We start from the raw sequence: 25,882 nt of genomic DNA on the forward strand, positions 1-25,882 counted from the left end.
ATTAAGCAGTGCAAATTACTTTTAAATTTAGCATGTGTTCTGTTCACATTGAAACAGCTTCTTATAGACCATGAATGGATAAGCACAAGGAGAAAAGTCAAAGAAAGAGCCATTTAATTCTTGTAATAGGCGGATATTGCTTCATGATATTAAGGGAAGTCCTCTCCACACCTCACAAGCTACAATCAGTTCCTAATTTTGCCACCATCAAAATTTCATTTCATATGTTACAGCTTTCTGTTGAAAACTCAAATTACAAAGTAATATTTCTCAGAGTAGGAAGAGTACAAGATTTAACTGAAAAATCGGAAAAGAAAATAGCTCAAGCTCAGAGTCTTCTATGAAGCATGAGTTAAACAAAAACTCACTCAGAAAGGTGAGAGTGGGAACAGAGCTAAGTGTCAGAACACATACTCCACAGGTCTAAGCCCCCCCCCCCATAGCACATTTACACACGGGGAGGGGGCACCTCACACAGGGGCCAGAAGTGGCAACCCTGGCGGAGCACACTCGTGACAATGCACAAGGACCAGGGTTCAAGCCTTGGACCCCCACCTGCATGGAGGAGGCCTCATGAGCTGGGAAATAGTGATGTCTGTCTCTCTCTCTCTCTCTTCCCCCTTTCTTCTCAATTTCTGTCTCTAGCCAATAAATAAATAAAACGAAAAACTCACAAGCTTTCATTCCTTTACACAGTTACAAAAGAATCAGCTGAAAAAAAAGGGTATCTATGAAAATGCAAATGAAAGCAATAGTACTTATACAAATCAGTCAGACGACTCTTATTTGTCGCTTTCTTTTGAGAAAGTGAGTAAACTCAGATGTCTTATTGTGTAACAACATGAAACTGAACATTTTCAGTTTTTCCCAAGAACTACAGAGCAAACTCTTCTTATTTTAAATAATTCTTTTGTAAAATAATATTTCATTATTTATTTTTAATGAAAGAGAGATAAAAGGGGAAAACCCAGACAGACAGAGAAAGATAAATTGATAAGAACTCAGCTCTATGTCAACAGTATGTATACACCTTCCCCGTATTTGGGAGCTACTCTCTTCCCTGATCCAGCTTTCTAGTCCTTTTTCCAGCCATGACATCATCTCCACAGACTATAACTTGGGTCCACCTGCATATCAGAGGTCAGGCTCTGGAAAAAACTAGTCTAGTCATGGTCCTATGGAATATAACCAAAATAGGCTTACTAGCTATCTCCAAAATGGAGACCCCAAATCTCAATCTGCAATATTCCAGCCTTTAGGTTCATGATTAGTCAACAACTTTCAGTTTCACAAATTCTATTTTCTCAACACACAAACTTGCCTGACAAAGACTCCTGCACTCATTACGTGCTCCAATCTCTACCAACGTTCTTCTTCATTACTCATTTATCCTCCTCTATTTAATTCTCTCCCAGGAAAGAAAAAAGAAAACTGGCACCGTAAGAGAGTTTATGGGGAGTCAGGCGGTGGGGCAGCGGGCTAAGCGCACGTGGCACGAAGCGCAAGGACCAGAGGAAGCATCCTGGTTCGAGCCCCCTGGCTCCCCACCTGCCGGGGAGCTGCTTCACAGGCAGTGAAGCAGGTCTGCAGGTGTCTGTCTTTCTCTCCCTGTCTTCTCCATCTCTCTCTGTTCTATCCAACAATGATGACAATAACTACTACAAAAATAAAAAACAAGGGAACAAAAGGGAATAAATACCTAAATATTAAAAAAAAAAGTTAAGGGTTTATGATTCTACGTGTTATCCCATCACCATGACAAGAACAATGGGGGGGGGGATCATGCTGGACTAGTTTATTAGAGCTTTAGAAACTGCTTATCAGTTTTAATAGGCTGGACCAGCCCGCAGCTTCTCTCTTGGGGGAAGGTGTGCTCAACACGTAGACCAGCAGAGTCGTCGCCCTCTCCCTGAACGCAGAATCTTACCTATCAATCTCTTCAAGTTTTTCATCTATCATTGGACCCATCTGCTGGCAGAGAGCTGTAAATACAAAACTATTTTAAAATCTTAAAATTTAAACCAATTTTAGTCATTCTGACTATTTGTAATAATTGGCCACCAATGTGTAACACCATTAATTAAGTTTATGGTGGAAGGACTTCGAAAAAAACGAAAGTAAGTTTAACACTATTCAACACTAGCTGACGTCATCTGACCAGTGGCAGCATCAAAGCAGAAATCCCAGCAAACTTCCCTGGGACAACTAAATTTATAGACTATGAAGTTTAGACATCCTGAAACATTAGACATACCTAGAGAAGAATTCAAGTGAACTTAAGCAGCAGTGGACAAAATATGGAACAAAATAAATGTTTTCATTCATTTAAGCCATTTCCAAATTAAACTTTGTATGTCTGCAAATGTAAACACTGGTAATAAACAATGCAAATATTCTATTTTAAAACCAGACTTTCTTCCACAAAAAAAGATTTAAGACTTGCCTACCAGTGGTCCAGTTGGTATAATGGATAAAGACTTGCCTATCAGATTTTTTTCAAAAGGATTTTTTAAAAATAATTTATTTCTTTATTGGGGAATTAATGTTTTACATTCAACAGTAAATACAATAGTTTGTACATGCATAACATTCCCCAGATTCCCATTTAACAATACAACCCCCACTATGTCATTCATCATCTTTCATGGACCTGTATTCTCCCCACCCACCCACCCACCCCAGAGTCTTTTACTTTGATGTAATACTCCAATTCCATTTCAGGTTCGACTTGTGTTTTCTTTTCTAATCTTGTTTTTCAACTTCGGCCTGAGAGTGAGATCATCCCATATTCATCCTTCTGTTTCTGACTTATTTCACTCAACATGATTTTTTCAAGGTCCATCCAAGATCGGCTGAACACGGTGAAGTCACCATTTTTTTACAGCTGAGTAGTATTCCATTGTGTATATATACCACAACTTGCTCAGCCACTCATCTGTTGTTGGACACCTGGGTTGCTTCCAGGTTTTGGCTATTACAAATTGTGCTGCCAAGAACATATGTGTACACAGATCTTTTTGGATGGATGTGTTGGGTTCCTTAGGATATATCCCCAGGAGGGGAATTGCAGGGTCATAGGGTAGATCCATTTCTAGCCTTCTGAGAGTTCTCCAGACTGTTCTCCACAGAGGTTGGACCAATTGACATTCCCACCAGCAGTGCAGGAGGGTTCCTTTGACCCCACACCCTCTCCAGCATTTGCTGCTGTTACCTTTTCTGATGTATGACATTCTCACAGGAGTGAAGTGATATCTCATTGTTGTCTTGATTTGCATTTCTCTGACAATCAGAGACTTGGAGCATTTTTTCATGTGTTTCTCGGCCTTTTGGATCTCTTCTGTGGTGAATATTCTGTCCAAGTCCTCCCCCCATTTTTGGATGGGGTTATTTGTTGTCTCGTTGTTGAGTCTGGCAAGCTCTTTATGTATGTTGGTTATTAAACTCTTATCTGATGTATGGCATGTAAAGATCTTCTCCCATTCTGTGAGGGGTCTCTTGGTTTGGGTAGAGGTTTCTTTTGCTGTGAAGAAGCTTTTTAATTTTATGTAGTCCCATAGGTTTATACTTCTTTGTAATTGGATTCGTTTCATTAAAAATGTCTTTAAAATGTATGCGGAAAAAAGTTCTTCCAATATTTTCCTCTAAGTATCTGATAGTTTCTGGTCTAACATCCAAGTCCTTGATCCACTTGGAATTTACTTTTGTATTTGGTGAAATACAGTGATTCAGTTTCATTCTTCTGCATGTTTCAACCCATTGTTTCCAACACCATTTGTTGAAGAGACTCTGCTTTCCCCATGTAATAGTCTGGGCCCCTTTGTCAAAGATTAGATGTGCATATGTGTGGGGCCTCATTTCTGGGCTCTCAATTCTATTCCACTGGTCAGTGTGTCTGTTCATGTTCCAGTACCAGGCAGTTTTGATGACAATGGCCCTATAATACAGTTTGAGATCTGGGAGTGTGATGCCTCCGGTTCTGTTCTTTTTTCTCAAGATTGTTTTGGCAATTCTAGGTCTTTTCTGGTAGGATTTTCTTTTAAAGGGATAAACACACTTATCTGTAACTGTTTCAGCTTTCTTGGGAAATAATGAGACCCACTGACATGCACCAAATAAATGATCACATAATAAAGCTAACACACAGGTCACATCGAATTTTGATTTTTTTTAATTGCCACCAGGGTTATCGCTGGTGCTCCTGGCAGCCACTGTTTCTTTTTCTTTCTATTTCGATAGGACAGAGAAATTGAGAAGGGAGAGGGAAATAAAGAGAAAGAGAGAAAGACAGATACCTACCTACAGACCTGCTCATGAGGTTTCTCCCCTGCAGGCGGGGAGCAGGGGCTCAAACCCAGGCCTTTGCTCATGGTAACCTGTGTGCTTAACTGAGTATGCCACTGCCCAGCTGCCAAAATTTTGATCTTTAAGATCATGATACAGTGAGCTGGCGAAGACAGCTGACTTCGATAGTGCATTAGCATAGTTGTGAGTACCAGTTGTGAGTACTTCCCCCCTCTCCCTCTATCTAAGAAAGATGGCTCAGAGCAGTGAAGCCCCAAAGACTATCTAAAGTTATAAAAAAAGAATTAAAATGGGAATAGCTATTCCTAACAATCTGTCAATGAAATATGTTGCGACTTCTAATTCTTCTGTTTGGGGCTTGGACTGCAAGTTTCTTCAATTGAATTCACCAGTGGATTTCGAGGGAAAAAAAGTCTTTCTTGAAAAGGATAATGAGGCTTTTATTTTTTGCTCCCAGGGCTATCACTGGGGCTTGGTGTCTGCACAACTTCACCAATCCTATCAACCATTTTACATTTTATTTTATTATTTTTTTCATTCTCCTTTTGCTAGAGGGTAGGAGGGGAGCAGCGTGTGTGTGTGTGTGGGGGGGGGGGGGGAGATCTGCAGCACAGCTCAAGACCTGGGGCACTCTACTGAGAGTGCTGCCACCTGGCCCATGGTAATGAAACTCTGCAAGTAATAGATTTTAAAAGGGATTATTTAGTGGAGGAAAGAGGGAAAGAGAGAACCAGAGCATCACTCTAGCATGTTCGATGCCAGAACTCAAACTCAGGCCCTTGAACTTAGAAGTCTGGTGCTCTAAACGTTGCACAACCTCCAAGGCCGTGAGGTGTTTTTTTTTACTTTCAGGTTTTGTTGTTTGCTTTGTTTTGCTTTCGTCATCAGGGTTGTCACTCAGCTTCAGCGCTGACACTACACACCCACTGCTCCGTGTAGCCGCATTTTCCATTTCTTTCTTGCTTTATTTTCTGATGGGACAGAGAGAAATTGAGAGGGCGAGACAAAGAGAGAAACCTGCAGCCCAGCTACACTACTTACGAAGCTTCCCACCTGCAAGTGGCAAGTGGGGTCCTGGAGCTCAAATCCAAGGCTCATGACTGGTCGAGTGCTCACTCTACAGAGTGTGCTTGCTATCTTCTGGCCCCACCAGAGCTATCTAACTTCTAGAAGCAAGGAGAGGCAGAAAACATTTGAGAGTCATAGGTATTCAATGTCCAGCGGCAGAGGCAATCCCTGACAGCCAGCAAGTACCTTCTAGGTCCAAGAGGTCTTGGGAGTCAGGCGTCGCATCTGTCGGGTCTATGCTCTGGAGTTCCTGCAAGGTTCTGTCCATTTTACCCTAAAAAAGTAAAAGGACATTTTAAAAACAAAAGTTTTAATTTCAGTGAGTGTGATAATTACACGTTACAAGCATTCCTAAGAATGCAGTCAAAAGGAATAATGCATTTAAAAGTCTTGATAATTTAACTACTAAAAAAAGGACTCTACCTCATCTATATAAACAGGCACAGACTCCAAGTTCTTAGTTTCCTCCTCTTCCTCCTCCTCCTCTTCATCCTCTTCCTCCTCCTCCTCATCATCAGTTTCACTCAATTTGTCCATAGCTGCTATGGAAATAAAGTAATCTTTAACTTCTTCATCATTTAATTAGGTTATTTTAGTTACTATAAGTAGCAAATGATTATCCGTAAGAAAAATAGGATGTACAAACACCTATAAGCCATTATATTTTATAATCAACATACATTATTATATATATTCACGTGTCACAAATGTTCATGTGCAAGGCATTGCTTTAGGCATTGGTAATATACCTGTGGAGAGCACAGACAAGAACTCTTGTTCTGATACAATTTATATTCTAACAGACTATGTAATAGTAGTCAAAACTGCCATTATCTTGCAGTATTGCGCCAACGTAAAAGACACTGGGGTGAGGGGAGGGGTCAGGTCCTGGAACAGGATGGCAGAGGAGGACCTAGAGGAGGTTGAATTGTTATGTGGAAAACTGAGAAATGTTATGTGTGTACAAACTATTGTATTTTACTGTTAACTGTAAACCATTAATCCCCCAATAAAGAAAGAAAAAAGAAGTTGCCACTATCAGCCTTTTCCAGAAACTCAGCATTACCCCTAAGGTGAATTCTACACACAAGATAGTAGAGCATTATCTGTTTAGCTCCTTTCATTTCAGTTATATCTGTTCCTATCTTCTATGCTCTTTCCGAGGTATAAAAATAGGTGTTTCCGATGACCCCACCAATGTGTCCTGGAGCCCCACTTCCCCAGAGCCCTGCCCCACTAGGGAGGAGGAGGAGGAGAGAGAGGAGAGAAGGGGGCCAGGCGGTAGCGCAGTGGTTAAGCGCACATGATGTGAAGCAAGGACCGGCGGAGTAAGGATCCCGGTTCGAGCCCCCGGCTCCCCACCTGCAGGGGGGGTCACTTCACAGGCAGTGAAGCAGGTCTGCAGGTGTCTCTCTTTCTCTCCCCCTCTGTCTTCCCCCTCCTCTCTCCACTTCTCTCCATCCTATCCAACAACAATGCCAGCAATTAACAATAATAATAATAACAACAACAATCATAAACAACAAGGGCAACAAAAGGGAAAAAATAGTCTCTAGGAGCAGTGGATTTGTAATGCAGGCAGTGAGCCCCAGAGATAACTCAGGAAGAAAAAAAGAGAGAGGAGGAGAGGAAGATGAGGAAGAGAAGAAACAAGCTATCTCTTAAATCATATCACTAGATTGTTTTTAATATTTACATGATCACAGGTCATCTAATTCCCTACATGTAACTATGCCCATTAACTCTCAAAGGGTGTATAAATAAATAAGGAAACTACTAGAGGGTATAAAATATAATAATAAGGCATCAACTACTGGAACTGATCTGGGATGGGTCACCCATAAATTTTTTTTAAAGGAAATGTTTAATTAGATTGCAAGTTTACTTCTCAGACATTTTCTTTCTTATTTTATTTTATTTATTTGTTATTGGATAGAGACAGAAATTGAGAGGGGAGGAGGGAATAGAGAGGGAAAGAGACAGAGATACCTGCAGCCCTGCTTCACTGCTCATGAAGCTTCCCTCTGCAGGTGGGGGGACCAGGGGCTTGAACCCAGGTCCCTGTGCATTAGAGAATGTGCATTTAACCAGGTGCACCCACCATAATTTTGTAAGACTAAATTATACCACTGGCAAATAAGTTAAATCAAGAATAAGTTAAATAAGTTAAATCAAATAAGTTAAATCAATAAGTTAAATCAAACATATATATGTATGTATTTTTTTTCCCCTGCCTGGGCTTTGCTGGGGCTTTTGTGGCTGCATGGCTTCATTACTTCCAGCAGATGTTCCCTTCTTTTCCAGACAGACATAGAGGAGAACCAACAGAAGCCTGATCCACCAGTCGTGACGCTTCCTCTTTGTGCGGTGTTTCCATGTGGCAGTCGGGCGTAACAAAGGCACTCATGCACAGTTAAGTGTGTGCTCTACTAGGTGAGCTATCTTCTGGCTTCAGATCGAGCTACTTCACATTCAAATCTGAGCCGTAAAAATAAAGGTAACATTGTTTCATTCCCTGATATTTAACTTACCTGCCTCAGACTCCATGTTTAAATTAGCTGTTACAAAATTAGATGGGAAGAGTCCTATTCCTCTATGATTTTCTCCTTTCCACCAATTGGCATCACTAAAAAACAAACAAATGGTGCAAAAATGTTATTAGCTTCTCTACATTTTAGTGCATTCGTGATGACAAGGATAAAAGTTGAAATTAAATTTAACCTACACTGAAAATATTCCTCTACCTCCATTTACAGTAAGTGTTTCTTAAATGTAATAAACAAAAATAAAATAGAGAAAAGAAAAACAAAGCAATGTATTTCCAGACTTAAATTAGAACCAACTAACAATTACATTTGATCCTGGCTTTTAAAATAAAATATTACAGGTAACACCGGCAAATGCTAGAAGAAGAAGACAGGTAACAGCACAATTTCCCCTATATTAATAGTTCTACTCCCATCATGTCACGTCACCACCATAAAGCCAGTAAGAAGACAGACTTTACAAACACAGGTGTTACTTGTTAAGAGTCAAAAATGCTCCCTAAAGTGACCCTGGCAATTCACAATGATCTTTCTTAGCAGCACGTGGGAATACCCCCGCCCCCATCCCTCAGACTTGAACTGTACAAGCAACAGTTCTTATCAAACAAGAGAGAAAAAGATCTTGCTTGTACTGACCAAGCATCAACAAAAGTTTGCTACCCATGAAGAATGCCTCCTCTTTCTCTAAAATGCTCTCTCTCTCTCTTTAGTGTTAATTATTGATAGGACAGAGACAGAGAAGGAAGTGGGAGGCATTCTGCTTCACTCCTTTTGAAATGTTTCCCCTGCAGGTGCGGTCTGAGGGCTTGAACCTGGATCTTTGTGCACTGTGATATGGGCTCAGCCAGGTGTGATAACTGCCCCCAAACTGTCCTTTTATGTCTGTGATTCAGTTTTCTTTTTCCTTTGGGTCACTTGCCTTTTTCATAGGTCTGTAAAGGTTCTTTACATAGTCTGGACAGCAATTACTTTATGAAACATGCAAATGTCTTCTCAGATTGTCATTTCTCTCTTCCTTTATCATAGTACTGCTCAGCTCTGGCTTATGGTGGTGCCAGAGATTGAACCTAAGACCTTTGGTGTCACAGATATGAAAGCCCTTTTGCATAATCATTGTGCTATCCCCAGCACTGTCATTTATCTTTTTGAAAAATATTTTTATCTTTTATATTATTTTTGATAAGACAGAGAAATCGAGAGGGGACAGGGGGATAGGGAAAGAGAGACAAAGACACCTGCAGACCTGCTTTACCACTCATGAAGCTTCCTGCCTGCAGGTGGGGTTCGGGGTCTTGAACTTAGGGCTTTTAGGCATGGTAACAGGTATGTTCAGTTGGATGTGCCACCACTCAGTCTCTCAGTTCTCTTTAAACATGTACTTACTAACTAATCTATGATGCTTTTGTTCATGTAAGCAAATTTAGCAAACCCTCATGCCTTACACTTTTTAAAAAGAAATCAATGTGTTTGTTTGTTTGTTTGTTTGCTTGCTTGTTTGCTTCCAGGGTTGTCGCTGGGGCTCAGTGACAGCAGGGTCAATCCACAGCTTCTCCTTTTGTTGCCCTTGTTGTTTAAGAAATCAACTTCTATCCTTGAACTCCTCTCCTGATCTGTTCTTCTATTTGCCTGTTAGTTTTAGGTTTTGCTTTTATCCCTTTCTTACACTTTATCTGGAGTAAAATTTTGCACACTGGTGAAGCTGACGCACTTTTACTGAATTTGCACTATATGGTCACTCATTCTAGCACACACCAAGTTTATACTGATTTATAATAGCCTGTCTCTCAAACAGCAAGTGGTGCTGTCTGTTCATTACCTATCTGGAGTTCATTCTATTGTAATAATAATAATTATTATATATTTACTACAACTTGTTAATATGCTTTGATATTTGGGAGGGAAAGTATCCTGTCTATATTCCATATACACCCACAATTCTTCAAGATTCTGGAAATTCACTAAATTTATGTAGAATATATGAGGGAAAAATTGTTTTAACCAGAAAGCACTGTTCAGTTCTGGCTTGTGGTGATGGAAATTGTACTTGGGATTCTGGAGACTTGGTCGTGAACGTCTCAGGCCTGAGTCTCTCTGTGTTATATGACCATTATGCTATCTAACCCAGCCCACCGGCTTCATTTTTTAGTCAGTCAGTTATTCTAAAGCCTGAACATCCTTAGAAATTCCCTTGTAAGTGGAGTCTGCTTTTCTAATTATGTTGGGTCTTTTACAGGGCTTTGCAGGCAGGGAGAACCAAATGCACATTAGCACATCACAGCATTCCTGAAACTGCAACAACCCCACTTGGTTACTGGAAATGGCACGTGCAGAACAAACCAGGAGGAGTGAGACAGAGTAAAAAGCTCCTGGGGCTTAGCATGTGTGCTTTTCCAATCAGCTCAGTGTTTCTAAAGTTGAAGTTTAAGAATGACGCATGTTAGGGGCCACTCCTTCAACACGTGCAACTTTGATTTCCCTAACAGTGTAGGAACAACGAGCACAGGCAGCTTCCAGAGCATCTAGATGACCTCCCAGCCTAACAGGGCCATTCAGGCTCCACTTGAGTTTGAGGCCTTGCCAATGAGAACCAGTCACACAGAATAAACACTGCTGCTCTCTATAGACATTCTGGTAAGTTTGTCTGTGGCAACTTTAAGAGTCCAGCATCCTCAGAAGCCTCATTTTAGTGTCTCTCCTTTTATCTAGAGAGAAAAGGGAAGGGGAAAGGAGAGGCACTTCAGCACTATGCCGCTGTTTATGGAGCTCCCTTGTCACCCGTTTTGCTCCTACATACGTGGCTTGAACTCAAGACATCACATGGAAAGATGCTCTTTCCAAGATGAGCTATCAGCCACGCCCAAGAAGCTGATATTTCAAACTGTGGAGTGTTCAGAGTCCTCATTTCCTCTTCACTGACTATTCTCAGGAGTCCCGTGCCCCACCTTAGTTAGTCAAACAAGTCTGAGCAGGCAGCCAAGCGAATACAGTGCTATCTTAAATGTCTATGAGACATTATTTCTCTTAGTTTCAATTTCTTACAAAATTTAACTTTCCTGCACATATCAATCCAAGTTCACTGAAATGGATAACTTGGCTAACTTAAACTTCCGTCCTAGATGCGTGTGCCATGTGCAAATCTGTTCTCTCCTGAATGTCAATGATACCTCCTTTATGACATTATTTGCATTCTAGACAAGAATCGACATAGCCATTTAAGACCCTTTACTTCAAATTTTATGAAACAAAACTGTGTCCTCATATTCATTTCCTTTTTTTTTTTAATATATTTTATTTATTATATTTTTGAGAGAGATGTAGAGACACAAACACCAGGGCACTGCTCAGCTCTGGTTTATGGTGGCAAGGGGGATTGAACCCGGGACTTCAAAGCCTCAGGCATGAGAGTCTTTGCATAACCATTATGCTATCTCCCCACCCTCCTCATTCACTTTCTATTGTAAACAGAACCTACAACAAAACATTTTCTTAACAAATCCTTATCGCAAAATTAAAACCACTCTACTTATCTACTCATGTAAAAACTCCACTATAAGACTATGCCGTTTTATCATTTGCAATACCTGCTCACAGAAACAAGTAGATTTTACTTATGCTATATTTCATCCTCTTTCAAAAGCAAAGAACAGAAGGGGGCCCCAAATAGACAGGTGTATGCTCTGTTACAGGAGATGTGGTGTCACTGTGCAGTGCATTGCTGGCAGCTGCACAATTCCTCCATTTCTGGGCAAATTATTTTCATTTGGGGGGTGGGGGGCACAGGGGAACCCAGTAGTCTGTACCATCCATGAGGCTTTCTTTGCACTGCCATGTGGTATCAGGTCTCAAACCCAGGACTTTAAACCTGGTAGGTACATGCCCTACTGGGCAATCTATCTTAGAGTCCCCTAATTGTAACTTTAAATGACAGAGAAATTGAGAGAAAGAATATAGCAGGTGATTAAAAACTGGAGAGGAGTCAAGTCACTTTGTTGCTTGGATCAAAGACAATAAAGTTTTCCTGCCAGTAATTCTGGAATGTACAATTCCCAAGGTAAATGCATTACGATAATTGCATTATTTGTTTTCTAGTTGTAATGACCAACATTATTATACTTCTCTTAAAACATAAAATATACTTTCTTTAAATGCGTAAGTTTAATGAATAAGAAATGTGCATTACTTGGCCTTTCATTTTAGAACATAAATTAAGCTACGAAAATCCATAATGACTTAAATACACTAAAGAATTGAATACCCAGGAGTCTAAATTAAGCATACTGACTTAACAATTTGAAATATTCAGACGAAAAGTTTTACAACATACCTGTCATCCAAAACAATAATGATTTCACCATGTTTAAAGGTGAGTTCATTGTCCTCAACGGCTTCAAAATCATATAAAGCTCTGACTTTCCTCGCAACCTTATTATTTAACTGAATTTCTGCAGATGGATATAATGGTTTTGTTTCTGTGTGCTGCTGCTTCTGCTCTTGCAATGATAATTCAATAGCTAATTTATAAAGAGAAAAATACAAATAAATAAAATAAAACCAGGATAACCAGAATTCAGATAATTTTAAAAAGTCTTTGAAAACGTAGGTAACATAATACTCAATGAAAATAAATTAAATGAGAAATTTTCATAGGCAATAGGAGCATGGCAGAGAATCACGACATTTTTTAAAGTTTTTGCTCATTCCTTATTATCACAGTCTGTCATATACAGCAGCTATTATTTTTATAGCAAGCAGATTGTGACATTATAATATGGGTGGCTTTCCATATATGACTAGCCATGAACATATGTCAGTGCCTGACTCCCAACTCTGGCATTAAAAGAGGTGAAATGTAATCTCTTCAAAGGCAGAACATTAAATGCATGCTTCTGACATGGATTGTGAACTAATCTTATATCACACTGATCGCTTCCCTTTAAAGACCCTCCCAGTTTTTGGATTTGAGCTAACACAGCTAGAGTATGCTCAGCCTTATTGTAATTTTTTATTTGGATATTCTACAAATTATTCTGGCAAGAATGCCTTCAGTAGCACTGAATTACATAGGCTTCACCACTTACCTTTAGCTATGTCTTCATCTTCTTTGTTTTTGCTCGATGATGTACCGTTCTTGGCAGCAGCTGAAGCAGTCTGTAAATTTAAGGGTAAAGTGAACACAACTACCTTTCAAAGAAATCACAAGCTCTATAATTACTAGCACAGGCTAACTTTTTTACATACTAAAAATTAATGGGTTTCATTTAAAAGTAAAGTTATTCACGATGGTTTTAAGCAGCTGTACTCAAACACTAAAATAAAACATCAGAATTTTCAGGGCACAAACTGGCGAACATTTTTCCTGCGTAAAGCTCAGTAACTGGCACACATGTGGGCACACAGATAATACTCAAATACAAATCTTTCCTGATTGCACTTTCTGATGTCAACTGTCCAAGAGCTTCACTCAGTCCGAGACTCTCTACAGGCACAGAGCCACAAATGAAGTGCTTGCAAAAAGCTCTGAAAATTACTGAGGAGGAAGGACAGAGCCAAACAGGAACAGTTCTAGGAACACAGAGGAAACCCCCTTCGCTATACTACGTACGCTACTACTGCTGGGGTTGGATGCTTGTGGCTCTCTTCGTAGACCAGAGGTCTAAGGAAGGTCATGCTTAAATTTAGCAAGATTTAGAGGATGTTGAGGACTTTGAGCCACTAGCCAGTTGTTTGATAGGTCTTTGAAAACAACATGCAGAAAGGAGAGAGCAGGAGAATGTCTGCTTTTTATTACTTTGTAGACTTCCGTCCCAAGTTCTACCTTGAACCCTTAGACCTCAGGTCAGCAATAAAGGTTATTTTTGTCACTTTAGTCTTCAATCTAGAAAAAAAAAAAACAACTGTAAAGAGCACTCCATAACTCCTGCCTCAGCTTCTATCCAGTATCAGAATGCAAAACGCAGCCGACTCCATAACTCCTGCCTCAGCTTCTATCCAGTATCAGAATGCAAAACTCAGCCGACTCCATAACTCCTGCCCCAGCTTCTATCCAGTATCAGAATGCAAAACGCAGCCGACTCCATAACTCCTGCCCCAGCTTCTATCCCAATATCAGAATGCAAAAAGCAGCCAACTCCATAACTCCTGCCCCAGCTTCTATCCAGTATCAGAATGCAAAACGCAGCCGACTCCCTAACTCCTGCCCCAGCTTCTATCCAATATCAGAATGCAAAAAGCAGCCAACTCCATAACTCCTGCCCCAGCTTCTTTTTTTATTATTTATTTTTTTTTTACTGTTGTAGTTATTATTGTTGTTGTTAATGTCATTGTTGTTGGATAGGACAGAGAGAAATGGAGAGAGGAGGGGAAGACGGGGAGAGAAAGACAGACACCTGCAGACCTGCTTCACCGCTTGTGAAGCGACCCCCCCCTGCAGGTGGGGAGCTGGGGGCTTGAACCAGGATCTTTACCAGGTCCTTGCGCTTTGCGCCTAGCTTCTATCCCAATATCAGAATGCAAAAAGCAGCCAACTCCATAACTCCTGCCCCAGCTTCTATCCCAATATCAGAATGCAAAAAGCAGCTGACTCCATAACTCCTGCCCCAGCTTCTATCCCAATATCGGAATGCAAAACGCAGCTGACTCCATAACTCCTGCCCCAGCTTCTATCCAATATCAGAATGCAAAACGCAGCCAACTCCGTAACTCCTGCCCCAGCTTCTATCCCAATATCAGAATGCAAAATGCAGCTGACTCCATAACTCCTGCCCCAGCTTCTATCCAATATCAGAATGCAAAAAACAGCCGACTCCATAACTCCTGCCCCAGCTTCTATCCAATATCGGAATGCAAAAAGCAGCTGGGAGTAACAGCCATAGGACAGTGTTTTTCCCCAGACAGAGAGGCTTTCCATTCCACTTAATGACTCTTATCTGCACTTGCCCTAAACTATCTCTCACTCCTCCCTTCTAATCTAACAGTTACACCTATCTTACACAGAGATCATTTTGTTCCACACACATTCACTTGACTTCCTTTAATTAAAGAAAAAGGCAGAGGCATTAAGACCAGAGCACTGCTCAGGAATGACATACAGAAGTGGCAGGTTCAAACCCAGGCCCTTGGGCATGCAAGTCCTGTGCACTATCCAACAGTTTACTGAGACACTGCTTCCCCACCCTGCAGGTAGGGACTAGAGGCTTGAACCTGGGTCTCTGCACATGGTAATGTGCACTCGATCAAGTGTGCCCCATATTCACTTAAAAATTTTTTTTGTTATCTTTATTTACTGGATAGAGACAGTTAGAAATTGAGAGGGAGCGGAGTGATAGAGAGGGAGACAGACAGAGACACACCCGCAGCAATGCTTCACCACTCCTGAAGCTTTCCCCCTGCAGGTGGGGACTGGGGGGCTCAAACCAGGGTCCTTGGACACTGTAACATGTGCGTTCAAACAGGTGCACCACCACCCGGCCCCCATATTCACTTTCAACAAGCCAGTCTTGAGCTTCAAGTCCATGAATTTGTTTGCATTATCCCTTCTTTAATATATCTTCATTACTCAGTACCTACTAAGTCAGTCTGAGTCTGAACATTCTGTCCCTTCTTTACCACTTCAGTACGTAGCTACTAGAACATCAAGAACATCTAGCCTTTGCACCCTCATCCATATCTGGCCCATACAGTGTAACTGTTTCATATAGCTAGGGATAGGGATACTCTTCAAATTTACTGTCCATTTTATTAATTTTTTGTTTAAGCTTTTTTTCTTTTTATGATTGTGAGGGGGGTGGAGACCAAAATAATATTTCACCACTTATTATTTTTTTAATATTTATTTTCGCTTTTGTTGCCCTTGTTGTTGTTCATTGTTGTAGTTATTGTTGTCACTGCTGTTGTCGTTGTTGGATAGGACAGACAGAAATGTGCTGGGAAATTGCGCAGATGCAGTCACATCTGCCATGTTGTCCCCTCAGGCTATTGCCAGTTCCCCTGAGGGTTGGGACATTCTCGGAGTACCTTTCCCAACCAATCCTGTCCTGGCTTGTCACTCCCGGTTTTTGCCCTATAAAGCCCTTCTTCTTCCACCCCTCACTCTCACCCGTTTTTCACATTAAACGGAAAGGTGTGGCGCGTAGTAGGAAGTGGCCATTTTGGCTAGCTCCATGTGGCCCGAACTGCTGCGCTCTCACCCAACTATTCTGAGGTGCCGCGAGAATAAAGAATTGTGTTCTCTCCGCTCCAGATCTCCTCTCTCTTTCCTCCGCGTCACAGCCCAAAAGAAATGGAGGGAGGAGGGGAAGACAGACACCTGCAGACCTGCTTCACCGCCTATGAAGCGACTCCCCTGTAGGTGGGGAGCTGGGGGCTCGAACCAGGATCCTCACTCCAGTCCTTGCGCTTTGCGCCATGTGCACTTAACCTACTGCGCTACCACCCGACTCCCCGCTTATTTTTTGTCTCTCTAGTTTGTATGTAGCACTGAGGCTCAAACCTCAACCATGGAAGCATGCACTCCCCTGCTGAGGTGCCTCCCCAGTTCACTATCAATTTCTGCAACACAAAGGCTCATTCATACATCTCTGCCTTATGCTTGACTATTCTTAGAATAGCAGCAAACAGGTTATTTATGGCTGATTCATTCCCCAACATTCTGCTATGTTGAAGAAAGTCATTCAACAGTGAGAATGTTTACTAAGAATCACTTGAAAAGTGATAATAAGAAGTGATGGTTAAAGACAAGCCGCATCCCACTTTCACATAAGATGAATACCTTCAGGACATAGTTAGTGGTCTGAGTGAACCTCTTACCTGAGAAGCTACTGGAGGAAAAGTAATTCCTTCTTCTTTCATTGATTTAATAGTTGCAGATATGAGACTAAACTGTGGGTCCTTCTGAAATTCCTCAGACCACTCCACCATTAAAGATTTTATTTTGTCACATACTTTAGGATGAGCCTTTTAAAGAAAAGGCAAAAGGAGATAAAATAAAACAAACTGTGATCAAAGTACTTGAATTATTTAACAAAGAATCACTACTGAAACTCTTTTTAGTTATATGAAGATCAACCAAAGTCTACCAATCCCAACCTACATAAGTAATTGATAAATTATCATTTTATCTGTTAAGATATAGGTGTCTCTTACGACTTTTGAACACAGTTTTCTAAATTTTACTACACTGACAGCCTATCTTTTTATACTGAGGTTTCTTAAGTTTTTTTAATTTTCTCAGTACAAAATTAAACTTTTTATAGAAACTAGACTAAAGTTCTGGGCTTTTAGCCACTAATAACATGAGAAGTATGCTCTAGTTTTTCTGCCAAAGCAATCAACAATAAACACCCTACAGTGTTCTGAAATAGGCCCCCGCCCCCCACCCCTTTGCTCACCATCTCTAATGGGAATCAGCACAAGATGGTAGTTGACTTGGACTCAGAAACCTGAGTCTGAACCTCAGATAAGTCACTTCCTTGATACAAGGACTTGGACGACTGAGATGACTTTTCTTTCTCTAAGTACCAGTTTCTAAATCTATAAGGTAGAAATGACAAGAGGATCTTTCTTCATTTTTTTTTTTTATTTGCACTAGGATTACTGAGGTTTGGTGCTGGCACTATGAAAACACTATTCCCGGTCGCCATTTATTTCCTTGTTTGTTTTGTTTATTTTCGTTACACAGGACAGAAAGAACTTGAGAGTGGGGGAAATAGAGGAGAGAGAAAGATAGACACCCGAAGACCTGTGTTGTGACGCTTCCGCCTCTTTGCAGGTGGGGAATAGGTGCACTGTAACTTATGCTTATGATAAGGTGAGCCACTGACAGGCCCCAAGGCTCTAACTTTTAAGGGCTGCTAAAAGCATTAAACAAGACAACATATGCCAGCTGCTTACAGCAGTCTTACTACTCATGTGCAAGTTTTGGAGACAAAAGTAAATTTTATTTCACTTCAAATTTATCTCAAATTATTTATGATACACTTGTATTAATGCTTGACAGTTATAATGCTACAGTACAAATATTTCTAATGACTTAAATTTCTTCTTTTTAAAATTTACCTTATTTTTTATCACAGCACGCACTTCTGTTGCAAAATCACGGGAGCATACTTCCAAATGAAATATCTTTCCACAGTTTGCCACACAAGCCCCAAGAAGCTATTAATTAAAATAAAAATCAACACACAAATGTTGAGACTTATTGCAAAATCACGGGAACATACTTCTAAATGAAATATCTTTCCAGTTTGCCACACAAGCCCCAAGAAGCTATTAGTTAAAATAAAAATCAACATACCAGTGTTGAGACTTATCAACAATATACAAATGTTTCTTAACTTATCAAAATAAAAATACACTTGCAATTTGGGTCAAACAGTCGCATGACTTTTACTCACAGTCAATGCCTGCAGAGCAACATGAGGAACCTTATGATTAACCCTTTTCATTATGGCTTTGAGGCAATCTTTAGCTCTATGAAACAAACAAATAATAAAAAGAGGTTAGGGATGGCTCAGGATTTCAAATCAATCTACAAAATGATTTTACTCAACTTTTTGCTCAAACTCACAGAACTTAAAAACAAAACCAGAGATCACGCAGTGCAGCCCCTGGCAGAGTATACATGGCACATATTAGCATACATAGGCATGAGGACGCCCAGGATTAAGCCTTCAGTTCCCACCTGCAGGGGAAAGCTTCATGAGTAGTGAAGTGATACAAGTATCTTTTTCTCTCCTCCCTCCTCAAGAAAAGAGAAGAGAAGAGAAGAGAAGAGAAGAGAAGAGAAGAGAAGAGAAGAGAAGAGAAGAGAAGAGAAGAGAAGAGAGAAAGAAAAGAAAATGCTATCGGCCACTAGGAGCTATGATTTATTGTGCAGAAAAGCCAGCCCTACTGATAACCCTAGTGGCAAAAAAAAAAAAAAAAAAAAAATCAAAAGACAAAATGTCAGTTTTCACTAGAACTGTACCATAAAGATTTTCCTTAAATTTCCTCGACAAATTTAGCTTTCAGATAGTAAATTCCTATCTTTAAAGACAATAGCTTGGTCTAGAAGATGGCACAGTGAATAAAGTGTTGGACTCTCAAGCATGAGGTCCCAAGTTCAATCCCTGGCAGCACATGTACCAGTGATGCATGGTTCCTTCTCCCTCTCATTCAAATAAATAAAATCTTTAAAAAAAAAAAAAATTAGCCAGAGATAGCCTCAAAAGTTTAACTATAAACTTACATAATATACTTTCAAAAGCTGAACTTAAAACTATAAAACAACTGTTTTCACAATTTTTCTAAACTTTGAAATACTTTCAATTCACCTTAACTGCTATATTTGGCCTTCAAAGCAAAGCTTGCTTGCTTGCTTGCTTGCTTCCTTCCTTCCTTCCTTCCCCCCTCCCCTTTCCTTTTAAATAAAGATATATTGCAGCCCAGGAGGTGGTTCAACTATCAGTAGATAAAGCACTGGATCCTTGGGAATGAGGTCCTGAGTTCAATCTATAGCATCAAGTATGCCACAGCGATGCTCTGGTTATCTCTCATTAATAAACAAAGCCATTTACGTATTTACTGTTACCATACCAGGAGAGGGCAGAGCGTGCCCTGCACATTCAATGCCTGGGATCAAACTTGGGCCCTCATGCTTGATGGCCCAACCAGTTCAGCCAGTAACTTGAGTTATATTAAAACACACAATTAGAGCTTTGATGAAATAAAACATGTTGAGCCTAGAGAAATAGCTCACCGGTAAGAGCATCTGCTTTGCCATCGACATGGTCCAGATGTGAGCTCTCATGCGCTAAGTGGGAAGTGCTAAGTGGCACTGGGGCAACTCCAGTGCTGTGGTATATGCTCTAGACCCAACGACACTGAATCAGTTAAAAGAAAAAAGTGTCTATGAGAGCGAGCGAGCGAGCGCACACATGTGAACAGTGAAGAAACAGGCAACTCCCCTGTGACCTATACCTATATAGGCGCCTCTTACTACCGAAGTAGATGACTTTTTTTAAAACCTTTTGTTGCCCTGGTTTTTTTTTTTTTTTTTTTTATTGTTGTTGCAGCTATTATTGTTGTAATTGATGTCATCGTTGTTGGATAGGACAGAGAGAGATGGAGAGAGGAGTGGAAGACAGAGGGGGGAGAGACAGACAGACATAAGGTCAACCCCATCAATGCAATCACAGGTTCTCACTTTTAGCCCCCAAAGGTGAATGACAAGACCCCATCTTTCTCCCAGCGTCATGTGAGCTTATAAGCTCCGAATCTTACCCATTCGGGGTGCTCCCAACTTTGTCACATATGTCCATAATAAGACTCCAATCTTCTGTCGTGTTGTATTCATTTGTGGCTTTCTCTATGAAATATGAGCATACATAAAAATCAGAACACGTCGGGGCCGGGTGGTAGCACACTTTATAATGAACAAGGACCTGGGTTCAAGCCCCCAACCCCCACCTGCAGGGGGAAAGCTTCACGAGTGGTAAAGCAGTGCTGCAGGCTGTCTCTCTCCCTCTCTATCACCCCCCTTTCTCTCTTGATTTCTGGCTGTCTCTAGCCAATAAATAAATAAAGATAATAAAAAAAAAATTTAAAAATTAGAACAGGTCTCACATAAAATTTACACTAAAACCAAGAAAAGTAGTCGTGAAGTCCTCCCTTTTGAGTACCAAAAATAAAGAATGCAACAAAACTTCAGAAAATAGAGTACTTTTAATATTTCAATTTTAAATTATGATTGAATAATTACTTGTTCTTAGGTGCACCAATGAAGTGCCATGAAAAAAAATAATTAAATACTACTAAATAAATTACAATTTAGCAACAATCTCCCCAAATTCTAACTTAGCAGTCTTAAAGACTGTCATCATATAAAGAAATACGAATTGATCTGTTCATAGAGGCATTAAGAGCACATAAGAAAAATGAGTTAATGAAGTAAAGGTGAAAATGTGTCACAGAGAACTAAATGTGCAAAAAATGTATAGAACTCAACATGTAATGATGCGTGGTGAGGTTAAAAAGTAGTGGAATTTGTAACGTTCGTATCAACTTTGTTTTATAAAAAGGAAAGGGGCTAGGGCGGTAGTGCTGCAGGTTAAGTGCACAAGGTGTGAAGCGCAAGGATAGGTGTAAGGAACCCAGATCGAGGAGGCAGCGTGGGGTGAGGGGTGGGGGTGCTGGGGGTATGTGAAGCAGGTCTGCAGGTGTCTATCTTTCTCTTTCCCCCGGCTCCGCTCCTCTCTGTTTCTGTCAATGGCAATAATAACAATCACAATAACAAGGGCAACACAAATGGGAAAAAATGGCCTCCAGGAGCAGTGGATTTGTGGTGCAGGCACCCAGCCCCAGCGATAACCCTGGAGGAGAAAAAAAAAAAAAAAAAAGGAAAATCATCAGATATGTGTTTACCATCTTCCTCCAATTCTGTATTCAACTGCCGGGTTTCCCACAAGGTTTATTTATGGAGCACAGACTCAAAGCCCAGTTTCATCTTCAACAGTGTGGAAAAGGAGGGAGAGATATGCACCCACGGTGGGAATCACAGCAAGTTATTTAATAGTTTTATTATTCTGGCTTCCTACGGCAGGAATCAACATGATTCATCCACAGAAAGTTTACAATTTAAAGTTTCTTACTTATCTACAGACTTGCTAATTGTCACCACTAATTAAAAAAAAAAAAAAAAAGTCCCCACATCCCCACCCCAAAAAGAAAGGCATACCCACTAGTAGTCAAGGTTTGTCTGTCTTACCAGAGCACTGCTTAGCTCTAGTTTATTGGGGCCTTTATGCCTCTGGCATAAAAATTCTTTTAGCGTAACCACTAGGCTATCTTCCTAGCTCTCATGATTCATTCTTCTTCAACTCATACTCCCAGTCCTGAACAACCAGTAATAAACCTCTCTATATATGAATTTGCCTCCTCTAAGCTTTTCGTATAAACACAATCACATAATTACATAATCTTTTGTGACTAGCTTCTTTAAGTTGATTCATTTTCTAGCAATGTATCAGTGCGTCATTTTTAAAATTGCTAAATAATATTCTATTTTATAGCTATACCACATTTTATTTATGCATCCGCCAGCTGGTGAACATAAGGGCTTTTTGATTTTTTAACAATGCTGCTAAGAACATTTGTGTATGTTTTTTTCATAGGCATATGCTTGAATTTTTCTTGTATCATATGCATGCAGTAGAACTGCTGAATCATATGGTAACTATGTTTAATTATTTTAGGAACTGGCAATAAATTTTCAAAAGTAGACTTTACATTCCTATCACGTTTTAGAACACCGAAAAAGTTCAGTGCATTCTTTAGGGATGCCCATGTAGCCAGTGAGAAGACTAACATACGCATGGGGACAATACACACTGGATGGGAAATTTAAACATAACACACAGGGACATACTCCTAAAGTTGGGGGTATTAAGTTGGACAGGTTACTCAGAAGTTCTTTTATCCGTAGTATTTTTTTGTTGTGCTCTGATTTCATGGTCAAAATCAAAATTAAAAGGTAAAGTGGGGAGTCGGGCTGTAGTGCAGCGGGTTAAGCGCAGGTGGCGCAAAGCGCAGGGACCGGCGTAAGGATCCCGGTTCGAACCCCGCCTCCCCACCTGCAGGGGAGTCGCTTCACAGGCGGTGAAGCAGGTCTGCAGGTGTCTATCTTTCTCTCCCCCTCTCTGTCTTCCCCTCCTCTCTCCATTTCTCTCTGTCCTATCCAACAACGACAACAACAATAATAACTACAACAATAAAACAACAAGGGCAACAAAAGGGAATAAATAAATCAAATAAATATTAAAAAAAAAAAAAGGTAAAGTGAGGGCTGGGGAGATAGCATAATGGTTATGCAAAAGCTTTTCAAGCCTGAAGCTCTGAGGTCCCAGGTTCAATCCCCTGCACCACCATAAGCCAGAACTGAGCAGTGCTCTGGTCTCTTCCTCTCTCATGGTATCTTTCTCTCTGTATCTACTCTTTCTCACTAAAATAAATAAATAAAACAATTTAAAAAAAAAAGGTGGGAGTCGGGCTGTAGCACAGCAGGTTAAGCGCAGGTGGCGCAAAGCACAAGGACTGGCATAAGGATCCCGGTTCGAACCCCGGCTCCCCACCTGCAGGGGAGTCACTTCACAGGCGGTGAAGCAGGTCTGCAGGTGTCTTTCTTTCTCTCCTCTCTGTCTTCCCCTCCTCTCTCCATTTCTCTCTGTCCTATCCAACAACAACAACAACAATAATAACTACAACAATAAAACAACAAGGGCAACAAAAGGGAATAAATAAAATAAATAATAAAAAAAAAGGTAAGGTGTGATCAGAATATGGCTGAAGTATATAGTATGTTTATTAGCTTTTAAAAAGTTTCAATATCTGGAGCTGGGCGGTAGCGCAGCAGGTTAAGTGCAAGGACCGGAGTAAGGACCCTGGTTTGAGCCCCCTGGCTCCCCACCTGCAGGGAGTTGCAGTGAAGCAGGTCTGCAGGTGTCTGTCTTTCCCTCCCCCTCTGTCTTCCCCTCCTCCTCTCTGTCTTCCCCTCCTCTCTCCATTTCCCTCTGTCCTATCCAACAACGATGACATTGGTAACAACCACAATAATAACTACAACAATAAAAAAACAAAGGCAACAAAAGGAGATAAATTTTTTTTTTAAGTTTCAATATCAAGATGCATAATTTTTCCTGCTGGTATGGATAACTGCAAATATTACTACTTCAGACACACTTGTCTTTCACCCTTTTCAATAAGTATGTCTGTAATTTCAAATAGTCAAGACTGGGTATTCTATGCATGGAAATGATCACAGTAATAAGAGAGAAGGATGTTACAAAACTAGATAGTCTCCCCCCCCTTCCCCCCCATTTCTCTCCCTCTCTCTCTTTCGGCCCCAGGAAATGAACTCAAACCTAATTCGTGCAGGACATTTCAGGGCCCACTTTTTTCACACTTATATTCAAGGAGGACAGAGGCACCTCAGCACCACTTGCCATTAAGGGAGCGCCCCCAGTGCTATCCATGATGCTTCCAGGTGGCGCTGCTACATAAAGTAGGACTCGAAGTTTCAGTTGTCCCCCCAAAAAGAAAAACACCCAAAACTGGAGCCACAAAGGTGGCATGCAGGGCTCTGTCAGTAGAGGTGAAGCGTGAGCCACTCACTCCCTGGAGAACGAGATGAGAAATTTACTCAGGGGCTGTGGAAGGACAAGCCGGCCCCCTGAGAAGGCACTGACAGAGCAACTCCACGTCCGCAGAAGGGGAGTGGGCAAAGGAGCAGGAGACCCAGGAGACGCTCCTGGAACCCACCTGTCAGGTTGGAAGCCTCAGGAGTACAGAGAACAGTTGTGGGGGCCAGGTGGTGGCGACCTAGTTGAGTGCAGGTTATGATGCACAAGCACCAGGGTTCAAGGCCCCAGCCCCCACCTGCAGGTATCTGTCTCTCTCCCTAACTCCCCTTCCCTCTCAATTTTTGGCTGTCTCTATCCAATAAATAAAGACAATTAAAAAAATTTTTTTTTAAAAAAAGAGCAATCAATTATGGAAAGGATATGCAAATACTAAAACGAAAGGACCAGCGTAAGGATCCGGTTCGAGCCCCCGCCCCCCCCACCTACAGGGAAGTCCCTTCACAGGCGGTGAAGCAGGTCTGCAGGTGTCTCTCTTTCTCTCCCCCTCTGTCTTCCCCCCCTCTCCCCACTTCTCTCTGTCCTATCCAACAATGAGGACATCAATAACAACAATACTAACTACAACAATAAAACAAAGGCAACAAAAGGGAATAAATAAATAAAACTGAAAAAGAATATGCGAATACTGATTCTTTTTTTTAAATAAATACTTTAATATATTTTAAAAAGCAAGTAATGAGAGCTACATGGAGGAAGGTACACAGAAAGTCAGGGTCCATAGCACGGCTCAGCTCTGGCTGATGGTGGTGCCGGGGACTGAACCTGGGGCCTCAGAACCTTGGGCATAACAGTCTTTTACACAGCCATTATGCTATCTCCCCAGTTCCTGCAAATGCTAGTTTGAAGGTGCGTATGCACCCATATGCCCACAGCTGCATTATTCAGAACAGTCAGAGTAGATGGCTGCGCGACAGATCAATCTTGAGAGTCCGCACTCCATGGATTACCACTCTGCAACCGAAAACGATGAGTGTGTCCTTTGAGACAAAACAGATGGAACTAGAGGCAGTTATGCTTATTAAAATAAGTGGAGACGAGAGACGACAACTGCATGGTTTCACTCATCAGATAGTCTAGAGAACTGTAACACAGGAACTTATAAATGAATCACAGAAGCCAACAAGCTGTCTCAGACCGTGAGCGCTACGCGGGGTGTTGCTGGGAGGGTGGGGGTACAGGCTGGGGGTACAGCAGGCTGGGAGGGCTGTAGCCTGTGATCTTGCAATCTCGTAAACTGTTAACCACAAATTTTTTAAAAATGGCTTAAAAATACTGTGGCAGATATAACTAATGTTCCATTTCCTAGCCAGCGTTCCTATCTCTTACTAACATCTCTTTGTTGACAACCACACGCGGATTCCAATCCTGAGTCACTGCTTCATACACGCCCTGCCTAGGACAGACACAAAGCGCCTATAGAAAGAAGCCAGTCAGTGACGAGCAACCTGCCTGTAAACCCACTCAGTACTCAGTGTCTTCGCCCTGCTCGGTGGCAGTGTGCATTCCGCTGGCTCACACATAATCGTTATAAAGTAACTGCAAGAGAAGAGGTCTGGATTTCATGCACAAGCCCTTCTGCAGAGGCTTCAGAGCATAAATACTCACCTGCTGCCTGGCTCTCATCACTTTCTTACCCTCCTCACCCCTGAGAGTGAATGGAAGTTGCGCTATGGGAGGAACGTTTTCTATACTATGATTTCTCGTGTGAAGAGCAAGTGCTCAATAAACTTCACCTAACGGGTGGGTAACTTTTGTCTATTCCTTGCTATATATATTATTACTCCACACAACGAT

The 25,882-nt window shown here is 41.1% G+C and overlaps 1 protein-coding gene across 5 annotated transcripts in view; it reads right to left on the minus strand.

Annotated features, from left to right (window-relative positions):
- The window catches only part of STAM2 (signal transducing adaptor molecule 2), a 51,590-nt gene that overhangs the window by 11,361 nt on the left and 14,347 nt on the right, over positions 1-25,882 (minus strand). For 3 of the 5 annotated variants that reach the window (XM_060178139.1, XM_060178138.1, XM_060178137.1), the window contains exons 2-11: positions 20,175-20,259; positions 18,308-18,383; positions 17,970-18,068; positions 16,722-16,868; positions 12,995-13,064; positions 12,241-12,427; positions 7,902-7,996; positions 5,794-5,912; positions 5,557-5,644; positions 1,928-1,982 (exon numbers count right to left, since the gene is read on the minus strand). In XM_060178139.1, the coding sequence (XP_060034122.1) occupies positions 1,928-1,982; positions 5,557-5,644; positions 5,794-5,912; positions 7,902-7,996; positions 12,241-12,427; positions 12,995-13,064; positions 16,722-16,868; positions 17,970-18,068; positions 18,308-18,383; positions 20,175-20,259 (1,021 nt within the window). The remainder of the gene's footprint in view (positions 1-1,927; positions 1,983-5,556; positions 5,645-5,793; positions 5,913-7,901; positions 7,997-12,240; positions 12,428-12,994; positions 13,065-16,721; positions 16,869-17,969; positions 18,069-18,307; positions 18,384-20,174; positions 20,260-25,882) is intronic. The other 2 variants (XM_060178140.1, XM_060178141.1) reach the window with 2 other exon arrangements.

Source organism: Erinaceus europaeus, chromosome 18 (genome assembly GCF_950295315.1).
Source record: "Erinaceus europaeus chromosome 18, mEriEur2.1, whole genome shotgun sequence".
Classification (NCBI taxonomy): domain Eukaryota; kingdom Metazoa; phylum Chordata; class Mammalia; order Eulipotyphla; family Erinaceidae; genus Erinaceus; species Erinaceus europaeus.